At 35.2% G+C, this 27,149-nt stretch overlaps 1 protein-coding gene across 1 annotated transcript in view; it reads left to right on the top strand.

Annotated features, from left to right (window-relative positions):
• The window catches only part of ATP8A (ATPase phospholipid transporting 8A1), a 1,088,708-nt gene that overhangs the window by 574,041 nt on the left and 487,518 nt on the right, over window positions 1-27,149 (top strand). Inside the window, exon 24 of the mRNA XM_090406292.1 lies at window positions 25,649-25,739. Within this exon, the coding sequence (XP_090262418.1) occupies window positions 25,649-25,739 (91 nt within the window). The remainder of the gene's footprint in view (window positions 1-25,648; window positions 25,740-27,149) is intronic.

Here is a 27,149-nt window from a genome sequence, read left to right as displayed (position 1 = left end):
AAGCTGGATTCAGGCCAATTAGAGGTTGTTATTATGAGATTTTCACTTTACGACAGATAGGTGAGAAATCATGGGAATATATCAGAGATCTGTATTTTAAGTTTTGTAGATATGGAAAAAGACATATGACAAGGTGCCAAGAGAGAAGCTATTCAAAACACTATAGTTGTATGGTGTCACTGGGGCATTATATAAAGCCATACTTAGTCTTTATTTGAATGTAAGTCAGCAGTTAGAATTGAAGGAAGTACAGGAAGGTGGTTTAATGTGAAATCTGGTGTCAGACAAGGATGTACTTTATCCCCTCTGTTATTCATTATCTATATGGATTACATTATGAAAGAAAGTGGTATTAAACCTAATATCAAAATTGGAGATGTTAATCTCAGGCTCTTTGCTTTATGCGGATGATGTTATACTTCTAAATAAATCCGATACAAATTTGCAAGATATCCTGACTAAATTGAATAACTGTTGCAGTAGATATGGTATGAAGGTCAGTATTAAAAAGACAAAGACAATGAAAATAGGCAGAAACATTGAAAATATCAACAGCATTGTGAATGGAGAACCTATAGAACAAGTAAAACATTTCAGCTACTTAGGCATGATTTTTAGTGAAGATGGTAAATTAAATATGGAAATAGACAACAGAATCAACAAAGCTGGTATGGTAGGCAGTCAACTGAATAAATTTTTATGGAATAAGAGAGAAATTAGTCAAAACACTAAATTAGCTGTATACAAGACAATATTCAAGTCAATTTTCATTTATGGATCTGAGAGCTTGGTCAGAAGTAAAACACTTGACCAAAGACTAGAGACTGCAGAATATGAGAGTCCTGAGAAAGCTTAGGGGCATGAACAGATGTCATCATTAGCAATATATTTGAAATGAGGATATCAGGAAAGAACCTGCCACTGTCAGCATCCAGGAATGTGTTAGCAGAGCTAATCTCAGGTGAGATGGTCACTTAAACAAAATGGGAGAGGAAAGATCTCTTCCATGTTGACAGGAAAAAGACCTTGGACGACCAAGGTATAGGTGGATTGATACAGTAAAAAGTGCCTTATAAGATAGAAATATAAGATCTGAAGAAATAAGAAATATAAAAATATAATTATTATAATACCTTATAGCCTATTTTTGTTTAGAAGTGTCCCTTATTTTAAATACATTGGCTATTATTATTACTCAAAAAAGGGGTATATATATTTTAGGGCATTATGGGTGAGTTTAGAAGGCAATTATAGGAATAAAAGAGGTGGAAAAATTTTGTACATACCTTGTTTTGATTCCAGGATGTCTTCCAATTTCATGATTCTGCTTAAAGTTGTGTATAAAGGGGCGGGGGGAGAAAGGAGGAAGGGAGCGTGGGAAAATAAATTTGGCAACCCGAGTTATGTATTAATAATATATATATAAATATATATATATATATATTATTGTGTTTAGGGGTGCATGTTGTGGGGGGGGGGGGGGTGAGAAGACAAGGGGAAGGGTTTACTTATGTGTAAACTGGGGCAGGGGAGGGGGTTAAAGGGGTGCGGACCGTTTTGGTCGACTGACCATCATCGGAACTTTTTTGGAATGAGTGTAGGTTTATGTCAAGACTGTAAGTTGAATCTGCCAAATAAGGGCATTTGTTGTCTCTAAATGGCCAGAGGCATGGCTTAATTTTTAAGTTCTGGATCGTCCAACATTCGGAAATTAGGTAGGGTGGTAGACGTTGATTGAATTTTCATCGCATTTTATGGTGATAGTTTTGGATATTCTATGCATTGTTTCGTTGTCTTGTTTGTCTATGATTATGGCCTTGTCGATTTGGAGGATATGTTTCAGTTCAAGGTCGTGAGCTGCAATTTTTGTCTTCCTTGTACTCCGTGTTTTATTTTTCTTTTTGATGTTGCGATGTTTTTTTGTGTTCAGATATTCCGGAATGGGAATATTGCAATCCCTGAAGCTCTTGTAGTCTAGTCCATAAGGACCTAATTGTAGAGCCAGTGTAGGTGACGTCACAGTCTTTTTATCAAGGAAATTTGTAGAATATGTTGTGGTGTTCGAATATTTCTTTGTGTGTGAAAGATTTAGTGGGTTTTAGGAGAGTTGTTAATTTTCGGTTCGTGGTGAATACTAGCTTACAGTCCATGTTTTGGAAAATGCATTTGTAGACTTTATGTGTTTTGGATATATGGCAATTTGATGACCATACGTGTAGGGAAGTCTGTTTTAGTTGTATTATTGTTATGACGGGATTTTGCCATACTGTTCGCGTAACTTATTAGATGTGTGGTGATAATTGTTGATCTTTTAAAACCTGTGTTAAATACTTTAATTCCATGTTAAGATAATTGCTGTTGGTTGAGAATTTGTAAGCATTGATAAATTGTGATATGATGAGTGATTTTTTAACGGAATATGGGTCGTATGAATTGAAATGGAGGTAGTTTCCGATATGTGTGGGTTTGTGGAATATCTTAGTAGCTATCTTGTTATTGCTTCTGATTAATGTCAGGTTTAAGAAATTGATGGATTTGTTCTCTTCAGTTTCCATGGTGAATTGTAGTCTGTTGCTATAATCGTTGAGGGATGTTTGTAAGGCGGAGATGTGTGAGGGTTTACGAATGCATAGAATATCGCCTACGTATCTGCCATAAAAGGTGATGCCAGGGGAGAGGGAAAGGTGGTGTAAAAGTGATTCAATGCGTGCCAGGAATAATTCTGCTAGATGTCCACTGATGTTTTGGCCCATTGGGAGACTGAAAATTTGAACATATAAGGAGTTGTTGAACTTAAAGAAGTTGGCAGATATTGTGAGTTTGATCAAGCTAATGATGTCATTTGGTGTTAATTTTTTTTTTGTGTGTGTGTGTGTGTGTGTGTGTGTGTGTGTGTGTGTGTGTGTGTGTGTGTAGGGTGTGTGCAATGTCTAATGTTCTGGGGACATCCACGTTGGTGTATAATGAAGTTGCATGTAGGTGAGGATGTCATCATGGGAATGGAGTAGTGTTATTTATTTTCCAGAATAGGTCGTCCGTATTTTTGATCATATAGTTAGATGCTGTTAGTAGTGGTTTGATGAATTTGGCAACAAATTTTGATAAAGGAGCTGTGGTGGTGTTCTTGTAGGAGACTATGGGTTGTATCGAATAACCGTCTTTGTGGGTTTTGATGTTCTCGAACATATAGGGGGTGGTGTAGTGCAGGGTGGTTGTGTGTCTCATTGTGGTTTTTATCTATTTTGTTTTGACTTTTTAAGGTGTGTAGGGTGCTGTTGATTTGTTTCATGAGGTCTGGGGTAGGATCATTGTGGATTTTTTGGTAGGTGTGTTGGTCATTTAAGATGACTGTTATTTTGTTGTGGTAATTGGTTTTGTTAATGATGACTACAGTACCTCCTTTATCAGCTTTTGTGATCATGATATCTGGGTTCTTTCTTAAAGATAATAGGGCTCTTTGTAAGTTGGGCGTAATTTTGTTATTTATAATGTTGTTTATTTTTTGGAATATTGTGTCTCTGTTTGGGTCATTTCCAAGTTTCGCTTGGACTTCAATAATGATGTATTTTTTTGGTACATATTTAGGGGGGGGGTATCGCGAAGTTAAGTCCTTTGTTTAGGATGGTGATTTCGTCGGGTGTGAGGATGTGGTGTGACAGATTTTTGATGGAGTTGTCATGTGTGGGTCGTGAGGCAATGGTGTCTGAAGGATTAGGAACAATATGTGTTGTGTATTTTGTGCCTTTTAAGGCATACCAGTTTTTTGTGTGTTGAGCTTCAATTAACAGCACGTAGTTGTTGATGTGTGTTTGGGTACTTTCAGATAAAACCACCCATTCTTTTGGGGTCATTAAGGTTTTCAATCTATGTTTTGTATTGTGGATGTATGAATATGCTTGATTTTTCTTTCTGTCACGTGTGGCCTGTTTTATGAGTGTGCATGATTCTTGGTAGCAAATTTTTTTATTCCTGGGAATGGAGCGGCTACTGCGTACTGTAGCAAAGTTTGGTGTGACATTGTGATGTAGGCAATTCTTGAGGAATGTTATGTGTATTTTTTGCGTGGTGTATGTGAGGATGGTTCTCTGGTAGGTTACTTTTCTGAGGGTTATACATTCCTTGAATATATGACGTGAGCCCATGACATAGCTTAGTGTTTGGGGTGTGCTACAACGATCGTATTATTAAAGTGTATTTTGTGTGACAGAGGGGGAAGAAGGGGGGTGGTATTGTCGTGACATTCTCTTCATGTTCGAATCCGCCATCTTGTTATAAGTCACTTTCATAAAAAAAAAACAACTAATTGTAAATTGATCACCAATCCAAGGGTAGAGAAATTTCTATTATACTGCGCCACTCTATTCTTAGATTAGTCTATATAAAATAGCAGGATCAATTCATAGTTAGTTAGCAGTCCCCTTATTCATTTTGGCCGAAGTAATTGTTTTCCACTTGGGATTCCCGCAAGATTCGAATTTTTGTGAACGGTGCAATGAAAAGGAATTCAGGCAAACACAATAATTAGATTAACAAAATAAAACATTTAATATAAGCTATATAACACATACATAAATTCTACTTCAAATTTTAAACAATAAAATCAAGTTAAACATTAGGTCAAGTCAATCATATTAGTTCAATCTTCCAAACCTTCACATACACTTTCTCAGTTTCTGAGTCACAAAGTTCCTACACTTAATTAAATATAATAGAACTTCCTATCTAATCAGTTTTTACGCAATTCTCAACCATGCCATACGCTTAAGAACAACACAGGCACTAATTGCTGTAAATATCTCTCGAGCAATTTTTTATTTTTAATTCCCAATCTCGAAGAATTGCCACAGTTAAAGTTAGGTTAAACGTAGCGTAACTAACACTCAATTCTTCATGCATTGAAATAAATCAATATGACAGTCCTTACCAGAAACAGTTCCTAGTACATCAATCACGTTGTGAGTATACTTCCAAAATATATTTATTACTCTTAAGAACACATCTATAAGACTTCTCCACAGTTATAACTAAAACACTATTGTTCACGCTTCACAATTCTAGATATCAACTGTAGGGTACTTCAATTATCCTTGTTACCACTCATTAACTAATTAAACACTGTGCAGTTCTCCTTAGGGCAAATTAGAAATAAGTCGCAATTCTAGACTAACTGGGTTTATTCAGAATTCTTCACTGAACGTCCAGTCTTTTATATTATCCGATTACGGCATTAATTTCTTGTTATTATTATTGCTGACTTCGCCTTCAGCTAACTATAAGATTCACTTCGTCTTTGCTCGCTTATAAATATTATCCCTTTTAACTTCTGCCCTTGAGAACCTTTCATTTACTTCCACCTCTCTAGTTTTTACCCTTGTTTCCTTTCGCTTCAAAATTTCCGTTCCAACTCTTCTCTTTTCTTCTTATTTTTTTTTTTTTTTATTATCTTTCTCCCAGCTCACGCTCTGTTCCACTCGCGCTCGTTTACTTCATGCGTTTCCATGACAACAAATAAACGTAAACATTTTCGTTAATGTTACATAAGGCTATACCACTACATTGAGTTAATAAAAATACAATAAATAGAACATTACAGCTACTTAATCAATTCTTTCATTTCGTATACAGATAACTATAATAATATTCGCGTTACAATATTTATATAAGTCACAATAATTTATACATATATTATTGTTTAATTAATTAATAGCTGATAAAATTCAGAATAAACACTTAAATAATAATTCTTAAATAAGGATTAATAAATACTTTTATACAAGTCATGATTAATATATAATAAACAATGTCAAATGTGAATGAAAAAGACAAAATACACAACATAGTTTCATTCACAGTTTAACAGTATCGAGTAGAAAGCCAATAATGAAACCCAACATTATGCCCAACTTGCAAAGAGCCCTATTATCTTTAATAAAGAACCCAGATATCATGACCACAAAAGCTGACAAAGGAGATACTATCATCATCATCAACAAAACCGATTACCACAACAAAATAACGGCCGTCTTAAATGACCAACACACCTACCAAAAAATCCACAATGATCCTACCCCCGATCTCATAAAACAAATCAACAGCACCCTACACACCTTAAAAAGTCAAAACAAAATAGATAAAACCACAATGAGACACACAACCACCCTGCACCACCCCACCCCATATATGTTCGGGAACATCAAAACCCACAAAGACGGTTATTCGATACAACCCATAGTCTCCTACAAGAACACCACCACAGCTCCTTTATCAAAATTTGTTGCCAAACTCATCAAACCACTACTAACGTCTATCTGTATGATCAAAAATACGGACGACCTATTCTGGAAAATAAATAACACTACTCCAAGCCATGATGACATCCTCACCTCATTAGATGCAACTTCATTATACACCAACGTGGATGTCCCCAGAGCATTAGACATCGTATACACACACACACACTACTCATAGAGGACCACACCCTACACACACGCACAAAATTAACACCAAACGACATCATTAGCTTGATCAAACTCGCAATATCTGCCAACTTCTTTAAGTTCAACAACTCCTTATATGTTCAAATTTTCAGTCTCCCAATGGGCCAAAACATCAGTGGACATCTAGCAGAATTATTCCTGGCAAGCATCGAATCACTTCTACACCACCTTTCCCTCTCCCCTGGCATCACCTTTTATGGCAGATACGTAGACGATATTCTATGCATTCGTAAACCCTCACACATCTCTGCCTTACAAACATCCCTCAACGATTATAGCAACAGACTACAATTCACCATGGAAACTGAACAGAATAAATCCATCAATTCCTTAAACCTGACATTAATCAGAAGCAATAACAAGATAGCTACTAAGATATTCCACAAACCCACACATATCGGAAACTACCTCCACTTCAATTCATACCACCCATATTCCGTTAAAAAATCACTCATCCTATCACAATTTATCAGTGCTTACAAATTCTCAACCAACAGCAATTATCTTAACACGGAATTAAAGTATTTAACACAGGTTTTAAAAGATCGCAATTATCCCACACATCTAATAAGTTACGCAAACAGTATGGCAAAATCCCGTCATAACAGTAATATAACCAAAACAGACTTCCCTACACATATGGTCATCAAATTGCCATAGATCCAAAACACACACAAAGCCTACAAATGCATTTTCCAAAACATGGACTATAAGCTAGTATTCACCACGAACCGAAAATTAACAACTCTCCTAAAACCCACTAAATCTTTCACACACAAAGAAATATTCGAACACCACAACGTAATCTACAAATTTCCTTGTCAAAAAGACTGTGACGTCACCTACACTGGCTCTACAATTAGGTCCTGATGGACTAGACTATAAGAGCACTTCAGGGATTGCAATGTTCCCATTCCGGAATATCTGAACTCAAAAAAACATCTCAACATCAAAAAGAAAAATAAAACACAGAGTACAAAGAAGAGAGAAATTGCAGCTCACGCTCTTGAACTGAAACATATCCCCCAAATTGACAAGGCCATAATCATAGACAAACAAGACAACGACACAATGCTTAGAGTATCCAAAACTATCGCCATGAAATGCGATGAAAATTCAATCAACGTCTACCGCCCCTACCTAATTTCCGAATGTTGGACGATCCAGAACTTACAAATTAAGCCACTCTCCTCCGGCCATTTAGCGACAACAAATGCCCTTATTTGGCAGATTCAACTTATAGTCTTGACATAGCCCTACACTCATTCGAAAAAGTTCCGATGATGGTCAGTCGACCAAAACGGTCCGCACCCCTTTAACCTCCTTCTCTGCCCCAGTTTCCACATAGGTAAACCCTTCCCCTTCTCTCCCCCCCACAAAATGTGCCCCTAAACACAATAATATATATATATATATATATATATATATATTATTAATACATAACCCGGGTTTTCAAATTTATTTTTTCACATCAAAACATATCCCCCATGCTCCCTTCCTCCTTCCTCCGCCCCTCTTTATAAACAACCTTAAGCAGGATCATGAAATTGGAAGACATCCTGGAATCAAAACAAGGTATGTACAAAATTTTTCCACCTCTTTCATTCTGCTATAATTGCCTTTTAGCAGAATAAAAATTCACCCATAATGCCCTAATATTTATATATATATATATATATATATACTCCTTTTTTGAGTAATAATAGCCAATGTATTTAAAATAAGGGACACTCCTAAACGAAAACAGGCTATAATAGGCGTTATTATAATAATAGTGTTTAAGAGGAGTAGCATGGGAATTTTCCCAGAAACTATACCTAATAAAAATATAAGATATAATGTTGGAGTCTAGACAGGTAACAGACTGATTTGGAAGAAAATTGTAGATAGGAAGTTAGTAATGATGTAAATTTTTCATGTAGTACTATGATATCCTGTACACCTCTTGAGGGTGTGTGTGTATATATATATATATATATATACACACACACACACACATATATATATATATCAGGAAGTTGATGATGATGATCATGAATAGCAGGGGGCAAATATTCTAGGTGTGCGGTGCTCATCCATGAAATATCAATATCACTCATATTATATTTTTGCATTTATTCCCTTTAAAGATCCCCCCCCCCCCCCCTAATTGTTTGCAGGCTTTCCGTGATTCCTAAAATTGAATACAATATACTAATGCTTCATTGTCCTCTTCAGGAGGGTAATAAAGCATTAGTGCTTCATGAAGAAGGCGCTTTTCGCCACGTAAACATTGCGTCACATTGGCATTAATATCTCAGGTGTGCTTTTGAAATGCATACACATTTGAGCCATTCCAAAAGATGTAAAGAGGGACAGCAGGTCAAATTCTTAGCGTTGTAGTATTTTTAAACCACTGAGAAGGCGGTGCCAGGTGAGCTAAAATTTTGAGCTCACTCAGCACCTAGCATCTGTGATTGGTTATTGTGTCAACCAATCCAATTGAACGTTGTCACTTGTCATGAGTTGAGCACTTTTCGTATCCGATGTATATTGCAAACAGTTGTTATGCATGTTTTCTGGAACTGAAAATTTGAAAATGGATGTTAGGAGAAAAATGCTAATTTTTTTTTTCATTTTCTTGTGCAGTATAGCATCTGTTGATGTTGCAAAGTTTTTTAACGGTATATAGAGACATTTTTATTCTAGTCTTTGGAAAGAACAGGGAGTAAAAAATATCTATTCCTCAATAAAAATGAATATTCTGTGTTTTATAAGACATCGTTGATCTACAACAAAATACCAGCATATGTGAGATTGATAAGACAGAAGAACCGCTGATACAAAAAAAAAAAAACCTTATGAATTTAGGATTCCCAAAAGTGTGAATAATTCCAATGATGATCGGATGTTATGTATACTGAGTCTCAGTAAAAAAAATAAAATTCTTGGAAAACGGAGCGAAATATACACACAAACTATAGAAATACACATAACATGTACATCAAATTTTAGGAGAGGATTTGCAGCTCCATCAAACCATATTTATTCCTGCAGTACTCTCTCTTTCTCTCGATCTTGCTTCATAAGCTTCTTTTTTTTTTTTTAAATTATACCAACATAAATTCCCTTATTCATGTTTAGAATTTATCGGATCGTGCTATTCGCTCTACCCAGCAACTTATAGGACACACACATCACAAATGATAATTATTAATTATTCTCTACCATTAATGAAAGTGTTTCCACTCACACTTATTCTTTCCTATTCTCACATGTCTTATAAATGATAGTTCACATATTTTCATGTTTGAATATTTCAGATATACCAACCAAATATAGCATTCTCCTTCATTGTTGTTTTCTAATAAATCCTAAACAGATTGTTCCCCCACTCTACACCTTAATATTCAAAGTTATCCTGCAATTAATTGCATTGGACCAATTAAGATGAGCTCTGATATGCTATGCCCTCTCAAAACTTTCATACATCAATAAAATGCAATCACACAGTCATGGTCGTCTGCAATGGGGGTGGGGGTACTTCCCCCTGGGATCGATTAAAAAATTCCACGAATTATAATCGTAAAATTGATTGAGATATGTAATCTTACACCCTCAACCTGGGAACGCTTTCTGTCTTAAAATTTTATTATGGGTTAGCCTGTTTGGCCTGGCCCACAGTGAGGTAGCCATAGAACATGTGTTTTATTGCAGTAATAAAACGTGTTCCTGTTTTTGGTTCATCTTTTCTGATTTGTGAACAGTGAGTTTACCCTCTTTGTCTAATGAGTTACAGAGTGAAGTGTGAATTGTAAATTTATAGTGAAACAAAAAAATACATTTTTAAAAGGTAAGTGTATGTAATTTAATATTATTTTTATTCTTCATCTTTCATTGGAAAGATGAAGAATACCTGGATTCGAATCCTGTGTATGATGCAAAGAACCTTTATAAGGACATTTTGGCTGAAGGTGAATTAGTCAGTCATGCTGAGGTGAAAGGTTGTTTTCCTCCTGGAAACTTAAGTTTTTCATCCATCTAAACAAACTAGCCAGAAGAACATACATGATAATAGACATGATACACTATCCTCATTGCCTTAATTGGTTCAGCCTTACTTCATATAATCCAATACCTCTCAAATTGGCATCATGGCCTAGACACATTCCTCATCTCCCCCCCCCCCCAACAATCATCATCCAAAATCTGTTTTACCATGAAAATGAGATTAACACTGTTGAACTTAACCATTACAACTTCTTTTCTAACAGCTGCAATTAAAAAAACTGAATTAACAGAATACTTAATTTTTCACCTGATCTGTAGCCTTCTCTACATACAGATTATGGTAATGCAATTGTGTGGAATTCATGAGAAAAAAATAGCCAGAATTTGGGGGAGGGGGGTGCAATCTCTTCATTGTCTTCAAGCACTACTTGAAACTGGCTTCACCTGTCTGTTCTCCTATGAACTAACTTCTTCTTCTCTTATTTTCTGGTGTGTATAGTGTTCCTATGAGTTGTCATTCTTTGGGTAGATAAAGTTCAGCCAACATCTGCTTGGAAGAACATAAAAATGCACATGTAATCATGTCTACGGAGTGTCAGTTCTAACAGGCCATTTGGAACTCCCATACACAATTAAGTTCAAATGTGAGCATTTTTGTACAATTTGCAATTAATCTTGATTTAAATTAATTTAGTCTATTAAAGGAACTTAATTTAATCAAGTGTGGATGTGTTAAATTTCCCAAAAAACGATAACAGCAATTCTTAGACATACCAAGTTACAACCTATGCTTCCTATTCTTGCCAATAGAGAATGTCCTTCTTAGCTAAGATGCTAGGCTTTAGTCTGCAAAGTTTCACTTAGTGTTGCTTGTGTACATGGATGTTAAAATTTATGTTGTACCCCTCCTCCAAAGATGTTTCTGTGACAGAGATGAAACATTTAAAGCTTGTTTAATTCATTCCTTGTTCTATTTTCATGCCATTAAACATTCATCATGACTTTTAACCAACACCTAAGTGAAAGTACATGATTATCTACTACCAAGTGCGGGTATTTCCTAGAACGACTTTGCGTTGCATTTACTTGCCCCTCTTCACTTATGAGGAATTTAAATGATATACTGTGGGCTAGTGCACAAACTAATAGCAGAGGAAGAGTTGTTACACACATGCTTGACAACAATAACCTATTCCTCCTAGACCCTGGAAGTAACGACTTCTTTTACTTGCATACCTGAACATTCTCTGCTATTGACCTAACAGTTTGTTTACCATCCTTCTTCCCACTGTTTAAATGAAGTAAAAGATGATTTTTAATGACATTTGTGACATAATGATTAGAAATATATACACATTTGCACAAGAATAATGTTTAATTTGCCAAATATTTTGGTCTGAATATTACAGACCATCTTCAGTGGCTACATAGGAATAGTTTAAAAAAACAAAGTGGAATACGGATAATTGATCATTCACACATAGAACAAGCCGCGTGATGTCATATCGCTAAGTATTAGAAGAGTAAACATTTTTAAAGTCATAATTAAAGATATTAATTCAGAAATTCATATAATAATCTTAAATGACATTAGACTAATATAGGAAATTTACAAAAAAAAATTAAAATAATAATAATAATTAATGTGTTATCCTGATTAAACTTTCCCAAATTTTTGATATAGATATACAGTCATTACGATTCAAGTTAGTTAGGACATTGAAGGAAGCCCTCCACACTTTCTTTAAATAAACGTTCAAATTTGTAGCGACATCTGTGTAGGAGGAGAGTCTTGGACCAAAGGATGTTGTGGTTTGTTTCTAATCCATGCTGAGATAATCCAATTTCTCAGGTTTGTTGTGTTGAATTGATAACTGATGCTCTTGAATTCTTTTTTCTATAGAACGTCCAGTTTGTCCAAAGTAGGAAAGATTACAATTACAAGGAACTTGATACACACAAGGCTGAGCGTTTATCTTTAGATGAAGGGAAATGGGTGCATAATTTGTTAATAGGTGAATAAGTGGCTGTTAAATTATATTTCTTCAGAATTCTTGAAATTTGTTCTGAAAGCCTGGAAATGTAAGGAATTTGAACTCGACGTATTGAATCTTTGCTGTTCTGTGTTGGATTGTAAGAATCAAAAAGATGTTGTGTACTCTTTTTGGAGAAGCCATTTAGTTTCATGTAATGTTTGATAGTCAAAAGTTCTTTCTGTAATAAATGAGAAGTTGAACAGTTAGTTTTGGCTCGTTGGATTAAACATTTTATGATTCCTGTTTTTTGACAAGTATGATGACCAGATTCTTTGAGAATATAATGACCTGTGAAAGTTGGTTTTCTGTAAACTGTTGTTGTAAGAATACCAGAAGGTGAACGGATGAGAAGGACGTCTAAAAAAGATAACTTGTTGTCTTTTTCAATCTCCATGGTAAACTTTATACGAGGATGTAAGGAATTGATACTGCTTAAAAAGGAAGGTAAGGAGTCTCTGTTATGAGGTGATACAGTAAAGATGTCATCTATATATCTAACCCAAAAGGGTGGGTGAGGGAATATAGATGAGAACAGGACTTCTTCTAGATGTTCTAAATAAAAGTTGACAAGAGCAGGAGAGAGTGGACTTCCCATAGCTGTTCCTTCCACTCGGTTGTAAAATTTGTTTTGACATAAGAAATATCCAGAGTGCTTTACGAAATCAAATAACTTTATAATATCTTGTGGGAAGATGTCAGCAAGTAATTCTAAAGTCTCTTTGAGAGGTACATTTGTATATAAAGATTCTATATCAAAGATAACCATAAGATCTGTAGGTTGTAAAGTGATGTTTTTCAATTTATTTAAGAAATCAGAAGAGTTTTTCAAAAAAGAGTGTGAGTTGCCAATGTGTGATTTCAATAATTTAGATAGATATTTGGCTATGCGATAAGTAGGAGAATCAATACAATCCACTATAGGGCGAAGAGGAATGTAGACACTATTGAAAAACAAAAAACTCATTTTGCAAGGCCTCCCAGGTTTTATGGTCTACCAAAAAACCTGGGAGGGTTTTTTGTCAGCAGATATCGTTTCCATCCCAACTCAGAACTAAAGACTATGAGAAATGATAATTCCAGCTTCAATAGAAGCAAAGTTCTTGGGACGACTTTTATTCCAGAAAACAACTGACCTTTATGTCCCAATATCTAACTGAATATCTCACATCATTTGTGAGATAAGTGCTCAAAAAATAAATAACTTACTAAAATAAATAAATAAAGTGCTTTGCACCCTAGCATCCATTTCTTACGATGTAAACATATGTTCATCACTCAACTTATATCAAGCAGTTCTTAGATCAAGACTCAATTATGAGATTCACCTTCAAGCTTCTTCTAGAGACAGTTCACTTCACACTTCAATTGTTGAATCTGTTGTACCTTCAGGCTATCCAAACTGCATCTGAAGCTATTCCTTGATATCATGTTGAAGCAAATGAATCAGCTTTATCACTGATGCCATCAGCTGTTTTTATTATGTGTGACAAAATCTCTGCCAGACTATTTAGTGTGGCTAGTTATTTTTTGTCCATGGTGGGAAAAATTTGTAAGTTCCTGTCAGACTGCTATAGATACCTTTTGGTTGTTGAATAAAATCATTACTACAAACTGTGGACATCAGGTTATACAAAAATACACGGATGCCAGTAAATACAAAACCACTGCCGTGGCACATACGCATTCTTTATCTTGCAGCTTCTACTTGTGCAGATTATTTTTAAATTCTACTTCTCTCTCTACCAGCACCAGCATCTCTTTCAAAAATTCAGAGCAGAATACTCTGATTTTGCACTTAATAATTATGTGGCAGTTCAAAATCAGCCCCTAGTAGGATCTGCAGTTGTCTTCCCAGAATGCATAGTATGTATATGTAATCAGATCCTTCTAATATGTATCAACCATAGTGCTGAGCAGTATGCAAGAGAGCTAGAATTAAGTTACATAAAATTGAAAAATACTTCAAAAGGTACACTAACAACATCCACTTCTTTCCTGGATCATACATTTGTTCAATCAGATAAGGAGGCTTTATCTGGACATTTGTCTGTGCTGAATTCCAATCCATGTTCTGATTAGGGGAAATGAGGCTTCAGACACTCCAGTTAAGTTATCGCATTTCCTAATATACCATCATCTGTCTTTCTCCTGTGCAGATTACAGACAGTCTACAGACAAAAATTAATATTCCTTTGGCAAACATCATGAAACAAAGCGAGAACATCCCATATTAGGCCTGAAATTAAACATTGGCCCTTCACTCTCCATAGGGCTCTTAGAGAAGAAATTGTTCTTGCTTGGATCTACATAGGACATGCTCATCTCACTCATGCTCTTTGTTGTTGTGGGGTAATGGTATACTTATTGTTCATCCACTCTAACCATTCATCATATTTTAATCAAATATTTTTATATATTATGAATAGTTCCATTTTAATGCTTCCTAAAGTTTGACTTGGTTGCATAAGTCTCAGTTGCTAATATACCATAAAAATTCAAATCACCAAAAATAACATGGTTTTTCAGAATTATTTGACACACTTAAATAGGTATTTAGAAAATAACTCATGGCTGAATGCTTGTACAGCAGAGTGTAGTTAGTATCAGGTTTAAAAATTCTATTTCTTGCTTATAAAGTGCAAAGCAGGCATACCCTTCCCCCCCCCCCTTTCCAAATGGAGTTGTCTACTTTTTTAGAACATTTTTTCAACTTAATTAGAAATTTGGTAAATTATACTTGCCAAGAAATTATATTCTAGTTCAGCCCTTTATTCAAGTATAAGCAAATGGTTTGCTTGGGAAGTATCATCATGACCAGGCTACTTATATATAGAGGCTGATGGCTTTATGCCTTTTGTCTTCGTATCACATAATGCATACTTCCTTTTGGATGTGCATTATGCTATGTATTGAGAAAGGAGTCACTACTCAGAGCACTTATACCATAGTGTGAAAGAGGTGAGAAAAAGTAATGGGATGGTCATTATAGGTCTGGAATAGTTAATATAGGGGTGGAAAAGAACTTGTGACAGTATTAGGAGAAAGAAAAGATAGATAGTATAAGAGATTGAAAAAAACCTCAGCCATTTTATATCATGTAGCCAAAAGCTATCCTTTTTCGCTAGTCTCTATGCTGCTAAACAACCAAAAGACCAATTGAAACTAAAATCCATAGATGACTGGTACCCAGGTTGTTAGCCTTATCTAAGTTAACTGCTTTTGATTTGGCCTTTCTGCTGAGTTTGCTTTCCAGTCATTTCTGCAGTTGACCATAAGACCACAGTGAACCTTTTAAAAAATCTCTCTTAATTAAAAAAAAAAAAAAAAAAAAATGGACAGAATTTTATTTCCTCCTGGTATTGCATAATGAGAATGATCTACACTGCCTAGCCAAAAAATTTGGTCTCTCCTGAATACTTCTCTTAAATACAAAAATCAAACTGAACAATAAAATTTCCATAATGCATTATTAAAAAGCATTTCTATGTCACATTGCTGGTTTTCAAATCCAAGTTTTTTCCTAACTTTCCATAAATGATATTTTAAGTAATTAATTATAAAGATGAAAATTTTTTTCTAATTGATGGTAAGTTTGGGATATTGTAAAAAAAAAAAAGATGTTCTGTTGTAAGTAATGGAATGCTCAACACATTACATAATCTGTTCCAAATATCCAAGGAAAAGGGGTAACTATAGAAAATGCATGTTCTACTAACCGATAAGCTTAGGTGTTGAAGGTTATTCATGACTTATTTTTAATGGTATTAACAACATCAAACGAACTATTTTATAAAAATTATGTTTTATTCATTCGCTTATTTCACTGAATTTCAAATCAGCATCTTCAGAGCACCACACAGCATGTTATACACAACAGTGAGTAAGTGAAACAACGCAATTGTAACAGACAAAAGATGCAAAGTCCTAATTTGGTGCCCTTTAATGTTGTAGAAAAAAAAAAATATATATATATATATATATATATATATATATATATATATATATATATAACTGTGTAATATTTAAGATAAGTCTCCCAAATTTTTGGCAAATTAATACAACCATATTTGTTCAGGTTAGGAGAATTCTTCACAGCCATGGCCGAGTCAAAAAAATAATCTTCCAGATCTGTAATAACCTCTAAATAGCACATTAGTTTTCTTCCATCTAATCCTTTGTGAAAAGGGGTGTCCAAAGCATGATCTGCTAGTCCTGACTTGCCATAATAATGGCAGTAGTGAATGTACTTTTTAGGTTCTTCCAGACAAATGTTAACAGATCTTCTTATCTGCCCATAGTAAGCCAAGTCATTTCACAAGGAACTTCATGAAATCCACAGTATGCTAATTTAACATGAGGTTTGAATATTATTATTATTATCCAGGCCTTCATGGAGTCAAAAGACTCATCGTGGGAGGTCTTTTTTTTTATGATACACAAAGTTTATCATACCACTCCTTGAATCCATTGACTGTTCCTGCTCCAACCACTCTCTCTGGCAATGCATTCCAAGGTTCAACCACCCTCCATGCAAAGGAAACCACTCCTCATCCCTCTTGTGCACAGCCTCCTTTCGTAACTTCCAGGGATGTCCCCTTGTCATCGCTCCTTTCCGCCATTCCAACAAGTGAAAGAACTCTCCAATGTCTACCCTGTAACTGCCTCTCAACAGTTTAAAAGTCTTGATCATATCACCTCTCCTTCTATCCACCAAACTCTGCAGTCCACGTTCCCTCAGTTGATCCTCATAACTCGTATTGTACAGTCCTGAAACCATCTTTGTTATCCCCTTCTGTACCCTTTCAACAATCAATTTATCCCCTTCAAATCCTGGTGACCAAATGTGAGAACAATAGTCTAAGTGTGGTCTGATCAGGGTCTTATACAACAGAATGATAACTCTTTTATCTCTTCAGGTCAGCATCCTTCTCAGTATTGCAGCAGTCCTCTGAATTGCCCTCACAACCTTTGCAATATGCTCCCTGAATTTCAGTTTTCTATCAATCATCACCCCCAAATCTCTTGTCTCCTCTACCTCCTCCAGTACAGCTCCTCCCATTGATGGATCCCAAACCTCAAGGCTTTACATTTTGCTGCATTGAACCGACACCCCATTCATTTGCCCAAGACTATGTTTTACTGGTGCTTTGGCTATAGGAATGGTAATGTTATATTCCTGTGTATTAGAGGAGGAAGAAGTAATTGGGTTATGTAACATTTTGTAGGAATTGTAGCCAATGGCCAAGAAAGTATGGCACAGGTATTTGAGTTCTGTGGGCAGTGCTCTATCATTAGAACAAATGACTGGTTATGTGTGTGTAAGTGTTCTTAAAATACCATACTTGTTGGCTGGATGATGCATATGATTATTTATGTAGATATCTTCCTATGTCTATGTAGATATCATTGTTTACTTTCTGTAAATGGAAAAAGATAATGATTCATCTGAAAGGCAAGTGATTAATATGTCAAGAAAAGGTAAACAGTTATTAGATACTTTTTCTATTGTGAGGTGAATTTTGGGAGTGTTGGCTGTTTAGATAGGTGACAAAAGCATCCAAAGTGTCCTGTCCATGGAGCCAAATGGGAGACACATCATCAACAGAGCGTAACCACACTAGGGACTTGTATGGATATACTTATATTATTATTATTATTATTATTAAGAGAGACCTCCAGAGAGTCAGGGATTCATCAAATGAGGCCACATGCTACACACACCAACTATCATACTTATTCTTGAATTCATTCACACTGCTTGCACTCACAACATCCAATGGCAATCCATTCCAATCATGCACCACCCTCTGAGAGAAAAATCTAGCCCTCATCCCTTCTTAGCGGCCTTTATTCTCAGCTTCCAAGGATGCCCTATCGTCCTTTCCCCGCCCTCCATAAATTGAAAAATTCCATCAATTGAAATCCTAGATGACCCTTTCAGAAGTTTGTCTCAATCATATCTCCCCTCTTTCTCCTGTTTGCTAGTGTCTGCAGTCTACAAATTCTCAATCCGTCTTCATAATCAGTATCCCACAATCCTGATATCATTTTTAACACACTCCTTTGTACTCTCTCCAATATATCAGAATCACAATGGAAACTAGGAGAACAGACCTGTACACAATAGTCCAAACAAGGTCTTATCAAGGTCTTTTAAAGAGGCAAAATAACATCCTCATCTTTACATGCGAATGTTCGTTTCCACCAGTGCTGTAACGAGGGTGTGGCAAAAGAGGCACCTGCCATGGACACAACTAGGTTTGGGACGCAAAGCGTAAAAAATGTAAAAAATAAATATAAATAAATAGATATAAAAGTCTGCTATTTTATATTGTATTTTTAAATTTCGGCAGTACGCCGCTTTAGACACAAATTCTGCAACATCGTGCAACTCATTTTGATGGGGTTAATAGTAAGTATTTAACATATTGCATTTAGTAAAATTTAACTTGTTACATTTAAATTTTTCAAAATTTTTGTCATTTTTTGGTTGGGGGGCACAAGTTAGACACTTGCCACAGGCGCTTCATACCCTCGTTACTGTACTGGTTTCCACGTTGCAATTATCTTTTGAGTTGTATTTGCAATCTTTGCCACTTGGCCTCTGAACTTCAACTTCCTATCTATTAACACTCCAAGATCCCTCATCAGTTTCTTCTAACCTAATCCCACCAGTATAATACAACATTGGATATCTAATCATGCCAAAGTGAATGACTTTACATTTACTGACATTGAACTGACACCCATTTTCCCATGCCCACAATTCCACAAATCATTCTGCAAGTACTGCATATCAGCAGCATTCCTGATTACCCTACCTATCTTTGCATCATCAGCAAATAACTGTATGTCGCTTGTCAAATCTTTCCGAATATCATTAATGTACAGATTGAATAACAGTGGACCAAGCACTGATCCTTGTGGTATACCACTGGTTGGTCACCTTAAATCTTGCAGACTCACATCCTCCATATACCCCTTTTTGATATCTGTTAGTCAGCCATCCTCTTATCCATGCTAATATTCTATAACCCAAACCCATTTTCTCCCATTTATGTAGCAGTCTGCCATGCTGTATTCTGTCAAAAGCCTTAGCAAAATTCAAAAGTATCATGGTCTATCCATTCCCCTTGTCTAGTTCAATGGTAACATGTTATAGAATGTGAGCAAGTTGCTAAAACATGACCTTCCCTTAGTAAACCTATGTTGTTCATTGCAAAGTAGAGATTCATTGTCAACCCATTTCTGAATGCGAGCCCTAACCAATTTTTCCCAAATCTTCACCACCACTCCTGATATACTAATTGGTCAGTAGTTCAATACATCAGTCTTCGCACCACCCTAGTGCAATGGAATTGCAATACATTCTTTCCATTCCTGTGGAATCTTTCCTGTTCTGAGACCCATGTTAAACAGCCTGTTCAAAAGAATAGCCACAGTTCAGCTGAACACTCTTTTAGTACATGTGCTGATATGAATTCTTATTCAGTTTGTGCAACAGCTCTAATACCTTGTCCTCATACACCTGAGTTTCTTCATCCAGTGAAGACGTAGCAGTGAGCTCAATGTCGCATACACCAGGTTGATAGCTTTTAACAAAATGGGTGCTCATTAGTTAAATAACCTGTTCTGCATCTGTAACCCTCATGCCATCTGCATTTAGAAGAGTTCTTCTTTTATTCATTCTTTCTTTACTTGCAGCATATTGATAGAATTCTTATGGGTTGTGTTTAGCATGCAGAGCCAGTTTCTTTTCATACTCAGACTTTACTTTCTGTAAAGTTGTGAATATTCTAGCCTGCTGCTTATAATTTTTCCTTTTCTTATGAATCTCTTGCTTAATAAGATTACACATCCATTTGACTCCAACCCTATTTATTCTTTGAACTATTGGGACACATTCTGATATCTATCGTTTAAGTATTATTTAAATGCCTCCCATGCACTGTTGATATTCTTCCAATCCAACAATCGATCCCATTCCACCAAACTCAGTATACTCCCCAGTTGGTCATAATTTCCTGCTTTGTAGTTCAGCATGTAACATTTTCTGAATTAAAAATTCATCAACTTAGTCACGTCCCAAGTGAGTACCGGAGGCAAAATAGTTACATCTTTAACTGAAACGCCCTCTGACGCTATGATCAAATCTAACACTCTTTGACCTTCAGTTCCTTCTGTCACATGTTGCTTAAGGAAGTTGTCTCGCAACAGCTCAATAAATGAATTTGCATTCTTCTCATGAGATTCTACAGCTACCCAATCAATATTTGGATAATTAAAGTCTCCCATTATGATTACTCTTTTAGTGCTCATCTTTTCTATTTGGTGATGCATTTCTTCATCACTAGCAACAGATCCACCAGGTCTGTAACAACACCCCACTATGTAATTGATCTTGTTAGATTCCACCTCACACCAGATGGCTTCAAACTCACTGCCACGTGAAATATTGTTTGTAATAGTATTACAATCATAGGTCTCAACTCTAACTGCATTCAAGTCATCCGATATCATCAGCAGCATGCTCCTCCTCTCCTTTCTATTCTTCCTAAAAATACTGTATGCTTTACACTCAATACCAGTTAGTATGTTTGATTCTGATAGCCAGGCCTCACTGATACCTACAATCTGAGGTCACAACATATTGACTAAGGCAACAAACTCTACGCCTTTATTTCTGATACTCTTAGCATTCATGTACACACATAATAATCTACCTGTTTTTTCTTTTATATTGTTTGCAGTCTGCCTGACACAGTTGGACAACTTGCAAATCTCTATTCTTCTCTAATGCCTTGCACATATAGACATCTTTGCACACATTTGATGGGTCCGAACCGAATTAACACAAACCCAGAATCTTTCTCTCCTCATCAACATTTCCATTACAAAGCCCATTCCCATCATTAACACAGTTATATAACATTCTCACTCTTACACTCACATTCACACCAATCCTCCCTTTATAATTTAGTTTCCCTGACTCTGTGTTTGGTCTCATACCAGTTATTAGTTTTTCTAGACGCCTGATATCAAATGCATTCAGGTGTAGGCTGTCTCTCATATACAAATCCAATCTTCCCTCAAACTCACTCCACACATCCGAATACTCGCATTTGTTTATTCTACACAGCTTATGCATTGAATCGTTTGCATAGTATATAGTATGTAAATAATTACCAGCTATATACAGGCCCATAGTGTGGCTATGCAGACCAAGCTTTGGACACCCCTTTCACACAGGATTAGATAGAGGAAAACTAATGTGCTATTTAGAAGTCTTACAGATTTGAAAGATTATTTTTTGAGTTGGCCATGATTGTTTATGTAGATATCTTCCTGTGCATGTTGGCTTTCTGCAAATGGAAAAAGATAATGATTCATCTGAAAGGCAGGTGACTAATGTGTCAAGAAAAGATAAACAGTTATTAGATTCTTTTTCTACTGTGAAGTGGATTCATAGTAGAAAAATAATTCTCCTCATCTGAACAAATATGGTGGCATTAATTTGCCAAAAATTTGGGAGACTATTATCTTAAGACCAACTCCCAGTTAGCTGTATTACTTTTTTACGACATTACAGGGTGCCAAATTAGGACTTTAGATCTTTTGTCCATTACAGTTGTGTTGTTTCACTTACTCACTGTCGCTTATACATGCTGTGTAAATTTAGAAAAATATAAACAAGTTAATAAAACATGTTTTTTAAAAATATTTTATTTAGTGTTTTTAATCTTCTTCTCTCTTCCATCATCTATGTGGATGATGATGAGGCCGAATGAACTCTTTCCACTTCTGTCTGTCCCGGGAGAGTCTGAACAATTCTGTCCAGTTTGGTGTCACTTGTTGGGATTTGGTTTTCAGGTCCTCTTTTATTTTGTCTATCCATCTAATTCTGGGCTGTCCTTTGGATCTTTTACCTTCCATCGTTGTATTCAGGGTTTTAGATGGTAGTCTTTCTGTTCCCATTCTGGTCACATGGCCAAACCATTGCTGTCTTCTTTCTCGGATTTTGTCTATTATTGTTATTTCTTGTTTTAGCGTTTCCTTATGTCTTCGTTTCTTTGTCGATCCAGCAAAGATGCTCCAAGTAATCTTCTTAGCCAACCCATTTCAGTAACTAATAATTTTTTCTCTTCAGCCGTTTTGAGATTCCAGCATTCACTTCTGTAGAGGAGTATTGTGATGACCATTGTTTCATAGATTCTTACTTTTGTTACTTGTTCGATGTCTCTTGACTTCCATATTTTATTAAGTCATCCAAAAGTTTGGGATGCTTGACTGATTCATCTGTTTATATCTTCTGTAATTTCACCATTGTACTCATAACTCCTCCAAGGTAGGTGAAGTTTTCTACCTGCTCTAGATTCTTACTATCAATCTCAATTTTCAGATTGGTGCTTTTTTTTCCTATTTGCATAATTTTTATTTTGTCTATATTTATGTTTAATCCAGATTTTATACACTCCTCCTTTATTTTATCAGAAATTTGCTGTAGATTTTCTTCTGTGCTTGCAAGTAATGCAATGTCGTCTGCAAATTTTAAATTTGTTTTGATTCCGGAGTCTTCATTGTTTAAGGCCTTATTGGTTGCTTCTTCCAGTGTAAGATTGAACAGGTCTGGTGACAGATTGCATCCCTGTCTTACTCCGCTCTCTGTGTGGAACCAGTTGGTTAAGATGTCCTCCATTCGTACTGCACTTTCAGATATCTCATACAGATTCTTTATTATTCTTATGGTTTCGTTGGTAATTCCAAATTCTTCCATAGTTTTCCATAGTTCTCTTCGACAGATTGAATCAAATGCCTGACAAAAGTCTATGAAATTTATGCAACTTTGGTTGTACTCCAGTGTCTTTTCTATTAGCTGTCTTAAGGTGATAGTTGATCAATTGTGCTTCTGCTTGTTCTTAATACCTTTAGTGTTGTTAATACCTTTAAAAATAAATCATACATGTTCTACTGTTTGCAATCTATAATAGATGTTACAGATTGGATCTCCAATGTTAAATTATTTCCATTTGATGGCATTTACTGGATGGCAACCATATGCAATACTCCAAGCAATAACCCTCCTGTTATGGTGTCCATGGTTGGTATTTCAGTAAGTTATTAAACAAAGTGTTATTGTTAGTACCTTACTGTGCAAGTTTGTCGTAGAAGAGGTTAAAGATTTCCGTATACCAACTTTTGCTGTTATGAATGGAAAGAATATCAATGCCAGAATGTGGTAGCATCTTGAAGATGAGCACAGAATGTTGTAGTGTTCAGGAACAGCTCTCGAATCATTATAATCATTTATTTCAAATAGCATTAGATGAAAATCCAGGTAGAAGGTCTGCAATATTTTATGGATTTTTGAAGCTATATTGCTTAGATTGCAGAATTTTAATACTGGAAGCCCAAAGCCTCAATGCTTCTTTGATAGTTGAAGGAATTCCTTTTTAACTTCGAAGTTCTTGAAAGTATTGAAGTCCTGTGTGGTGGGCATGTCATCACTCTCCAAGCAGAGTCAGACAATAGTCCTTTCTTTCCATGATTTGGTGAACTGTCTATTGAAGAATACAGCTGACTGGCTGTTGGTTCTGTCCATGTTGATGTTTCTAATATTGTTGCATTCTATACCATTGCATAGGTTTGCTATGAACCATCATTTATCTTTATACAGGTCTTTCAACCGTTTTTCTTTTGAGAAAAGCATGTTCCTTGGACAATTAAATCGTATTCTGTTTTCTTGTTTGTTTCACCACATATCTCAGTTCCAAGTAACATTATTCCAATTTGAACGGAAGGTCTGGAGCTTGATTGAAAAAAATCAATGGGAAATTTGGTGGAAGTCTCCATGGTCAGGAACTGGTCTCTACTTGTTCCATGTAGAGGAATTTAAGTGAAGTTTGAAAGAGGTATTGTGATAGAATGCCATTTTGCAAGGATATCTGTTTTGAAAATTGTTGACAAATTGGACCATCCCAGGTGAACAGTCAGTGATACCATACTGAGATGGAAGTACAGGAATTCAACTGCAAATGCCACTTGCAGTGGATGACAGTGTTAACAGGTGATTAACAGGAAACTGCGATTAATATTGGTAAGTAAAAATAATTATACTTAAGAAAAATTACTTCCATTTGAGTTTTTCCACTTTTCAAACATGACCATAGGGTGCTGTGAAGGATAATATGCAAAAACTGCCATTCTTCAGCCGACATATTCAATGCAGAGTTCCGGGCATTGAATGAATCTGCACAAAAATATTCAGAACTAAGGCTTACAACATGGGTTTCCAGGTAGGACCACAATATGCAAGTCCCACATTTCCCAAAGAAACATGCAGCATCGTCTTCAGTGATGCAAAGAGCATGTACAGTGGGACATTCTTTTTGCACGTCCCACTGTACAAGCAGGAAAATTTTCTGTTAGGTTTTGCTCAGAGAAGTTGATGTACTAAGCCAGTTTGGTTCCATGAACTTAAAATTGCAAAAGAGCAGATGAAGTTGAACAGAGGTAACCATGATTATATTGTCTTTTTGTCATATCTTAACACTCGACATTTGCTAAAGATATTTCTCTCAGACAAAGATTTTTTTTTTTTCTGACATGATGAGAAAAACACTATCCATGACAGTTGAGAAGAATATGAAAGATGATGAGAATCAAGTTTTTGTAGTTGTGAGCTGACTGGTTCATGCTAAAGTATCTAAGGATCTGAGGCAGGTGTTTTTATGTCTGTTTATGTATGGTGTTAACACACAGTTCAGTTTTTATGTTTTACAAGGAACTTGAGTTTTTTGGGAGGAAGAACTTGACATATCTGGTGATTGACTTTAATTAAAAAATTGATATAAAGTTTTTTTTGCATCTTAGAGAGGATTTGCCCAGGAGGATAAGTTCAGTTCTGCCTGGGCATAATTTAGGGATGTGTTGTTTAATCTTCAACAATTAATGGTGTTGTGTTTAGATGGAAGTCCAGTGATGATGAACTATATAAAAATGTCATTATTCATATGCTTCTCATAATTCATTTTCTCGTTGTTTAATTTTTCTTCTGATTAGTTAAAAATTAAGACAGTGTTGAAGAATAAAAGTTGCTCATCAAATTAATTTCATTTCTTTAACCAGGGAGTTCCACAAGCTATTGCTGACTTGCTCAAAGCAGAGATAAAATTTTGGGTATTAACAGGTGATAAACAGGAAACTGCGATTAATATTGGTAAGTAAAAATAATTATACTTAGGAAAAATTACTTCCATTTCAGTTTTTCCACTTTTTATGTGAATGTCATCTTCCCTAACTAGTTCATTTTTCACTCTAAATTCTGTTTTTATTTATTTATTTTACCTTAGTGTATGAACTAACTTAAAACATTACAGTAATTCAAAATTCAAACTTAAAATTAAAACAATTTCTATAATGGTGACAGATTTTCCCATTAATTATTGATCATTAAGTTTACTTAATTTTAATGAAAAGTTATTATTGGATGGCTTACCTTTTGTTTGAGATATATAGTTTTCCAGTTGCTAGTTTTCTTGAGAAAACATCTAGAGATCACCACTCTGCTTTAAATAAAAAATACATTGTATTAAAAAACGAATAAATAATATAATAATCATAATGGAGTGCACCAAGTAATTCCACTTCAGTTATCAGAATGGCAAATTGCCTTCCTAATGTGGTCAAATAAATGGTAGCATACTGCATATTCAGAACCTGTGAATTTTCTATAACTTGAGGAGGAAGCACATGAAAAGAATTAAACAGCTTAATTAACTAAAATTAGTCAGTAATAGGGGTTTTGTTAGTGCAGTCATTATGAGAATAGTGGGAAATACTTGCACACATGTATACTATGATATCAAAATTGGGCATAACTTCAACCAATTGACTTTTTTTTTTTTTTTAATTTGAATTTCCTTCTAACAAATTATGGGTTAATTATCTTCAATAACTGGTTTCTGATTCTTAATTTTTTTTTAGCAAATGGCAAATGATAAAACATGATTTAAAATTATAAATTAACTAATAGCAAAAAAAAAAAAAAAAATCACAATAATAAACTTTAATCATCATCATCATCATCATACGTATCAAGGATTTAGGCCTAGTATTGCCTGTTCCGGCCTTAGAAGTCATCGTTGAATCGTTTAAGAGGACGTCCTGCTTTTCTTTTTCCTAATGGCTTGTACGTTCTTTGAACGTGTTCCATCCATCTATGTTTATATTTTTTAATTTTTTCAATTACTGGTTCTTGGTTTAATTCTTTCATAATATCTTCGTTTCTTTTGTGATCAAATAGGGTATACTTTGCAGTTTTTCTCATAAACTTCATTTCTGCTGTTGTTAATTTTTGTTTGTCTTTTTGTTTTATTGTCGAGATTTCGCTTCCATACATTAAGACCGGTAGGGCTAATGTATTGTATACTTTTAGCCTGGTTTGTTTTTGAACTAGGTTTGGTTTAAATATAGAGTTAATTACTCCTGTTATTTTTAAATATTTTGCAATTTTTATGTTTATATCCTTTTCATTTTCATAAGTGATCATACATCCTAGGTAGTTAAATGAATTCACCTGTTCTAAGATCTTGTTATCTAATACTATTTTAGTTCTTGCTGGATCTTG

The sequence above is a fragment of the Typopeltis vanoorti genome, chromosome 16 (genome assembly GCF_054136105.1).
Source record: "Typopeltis vanoorti isolate ZY-2024b chromosome 16, IOZ_Tvanoo_1.0, whole genome shotgun sequence".
NCBI lineage: Eukaryota > Metazoa > Arthropoda > Arachnida > Uropygi > Thelyphonidae > Typopeltis > Typopeltis vanoorti.
This window is presented reverse-complemented; position numbering and strand designations above follow the sequence as displayed.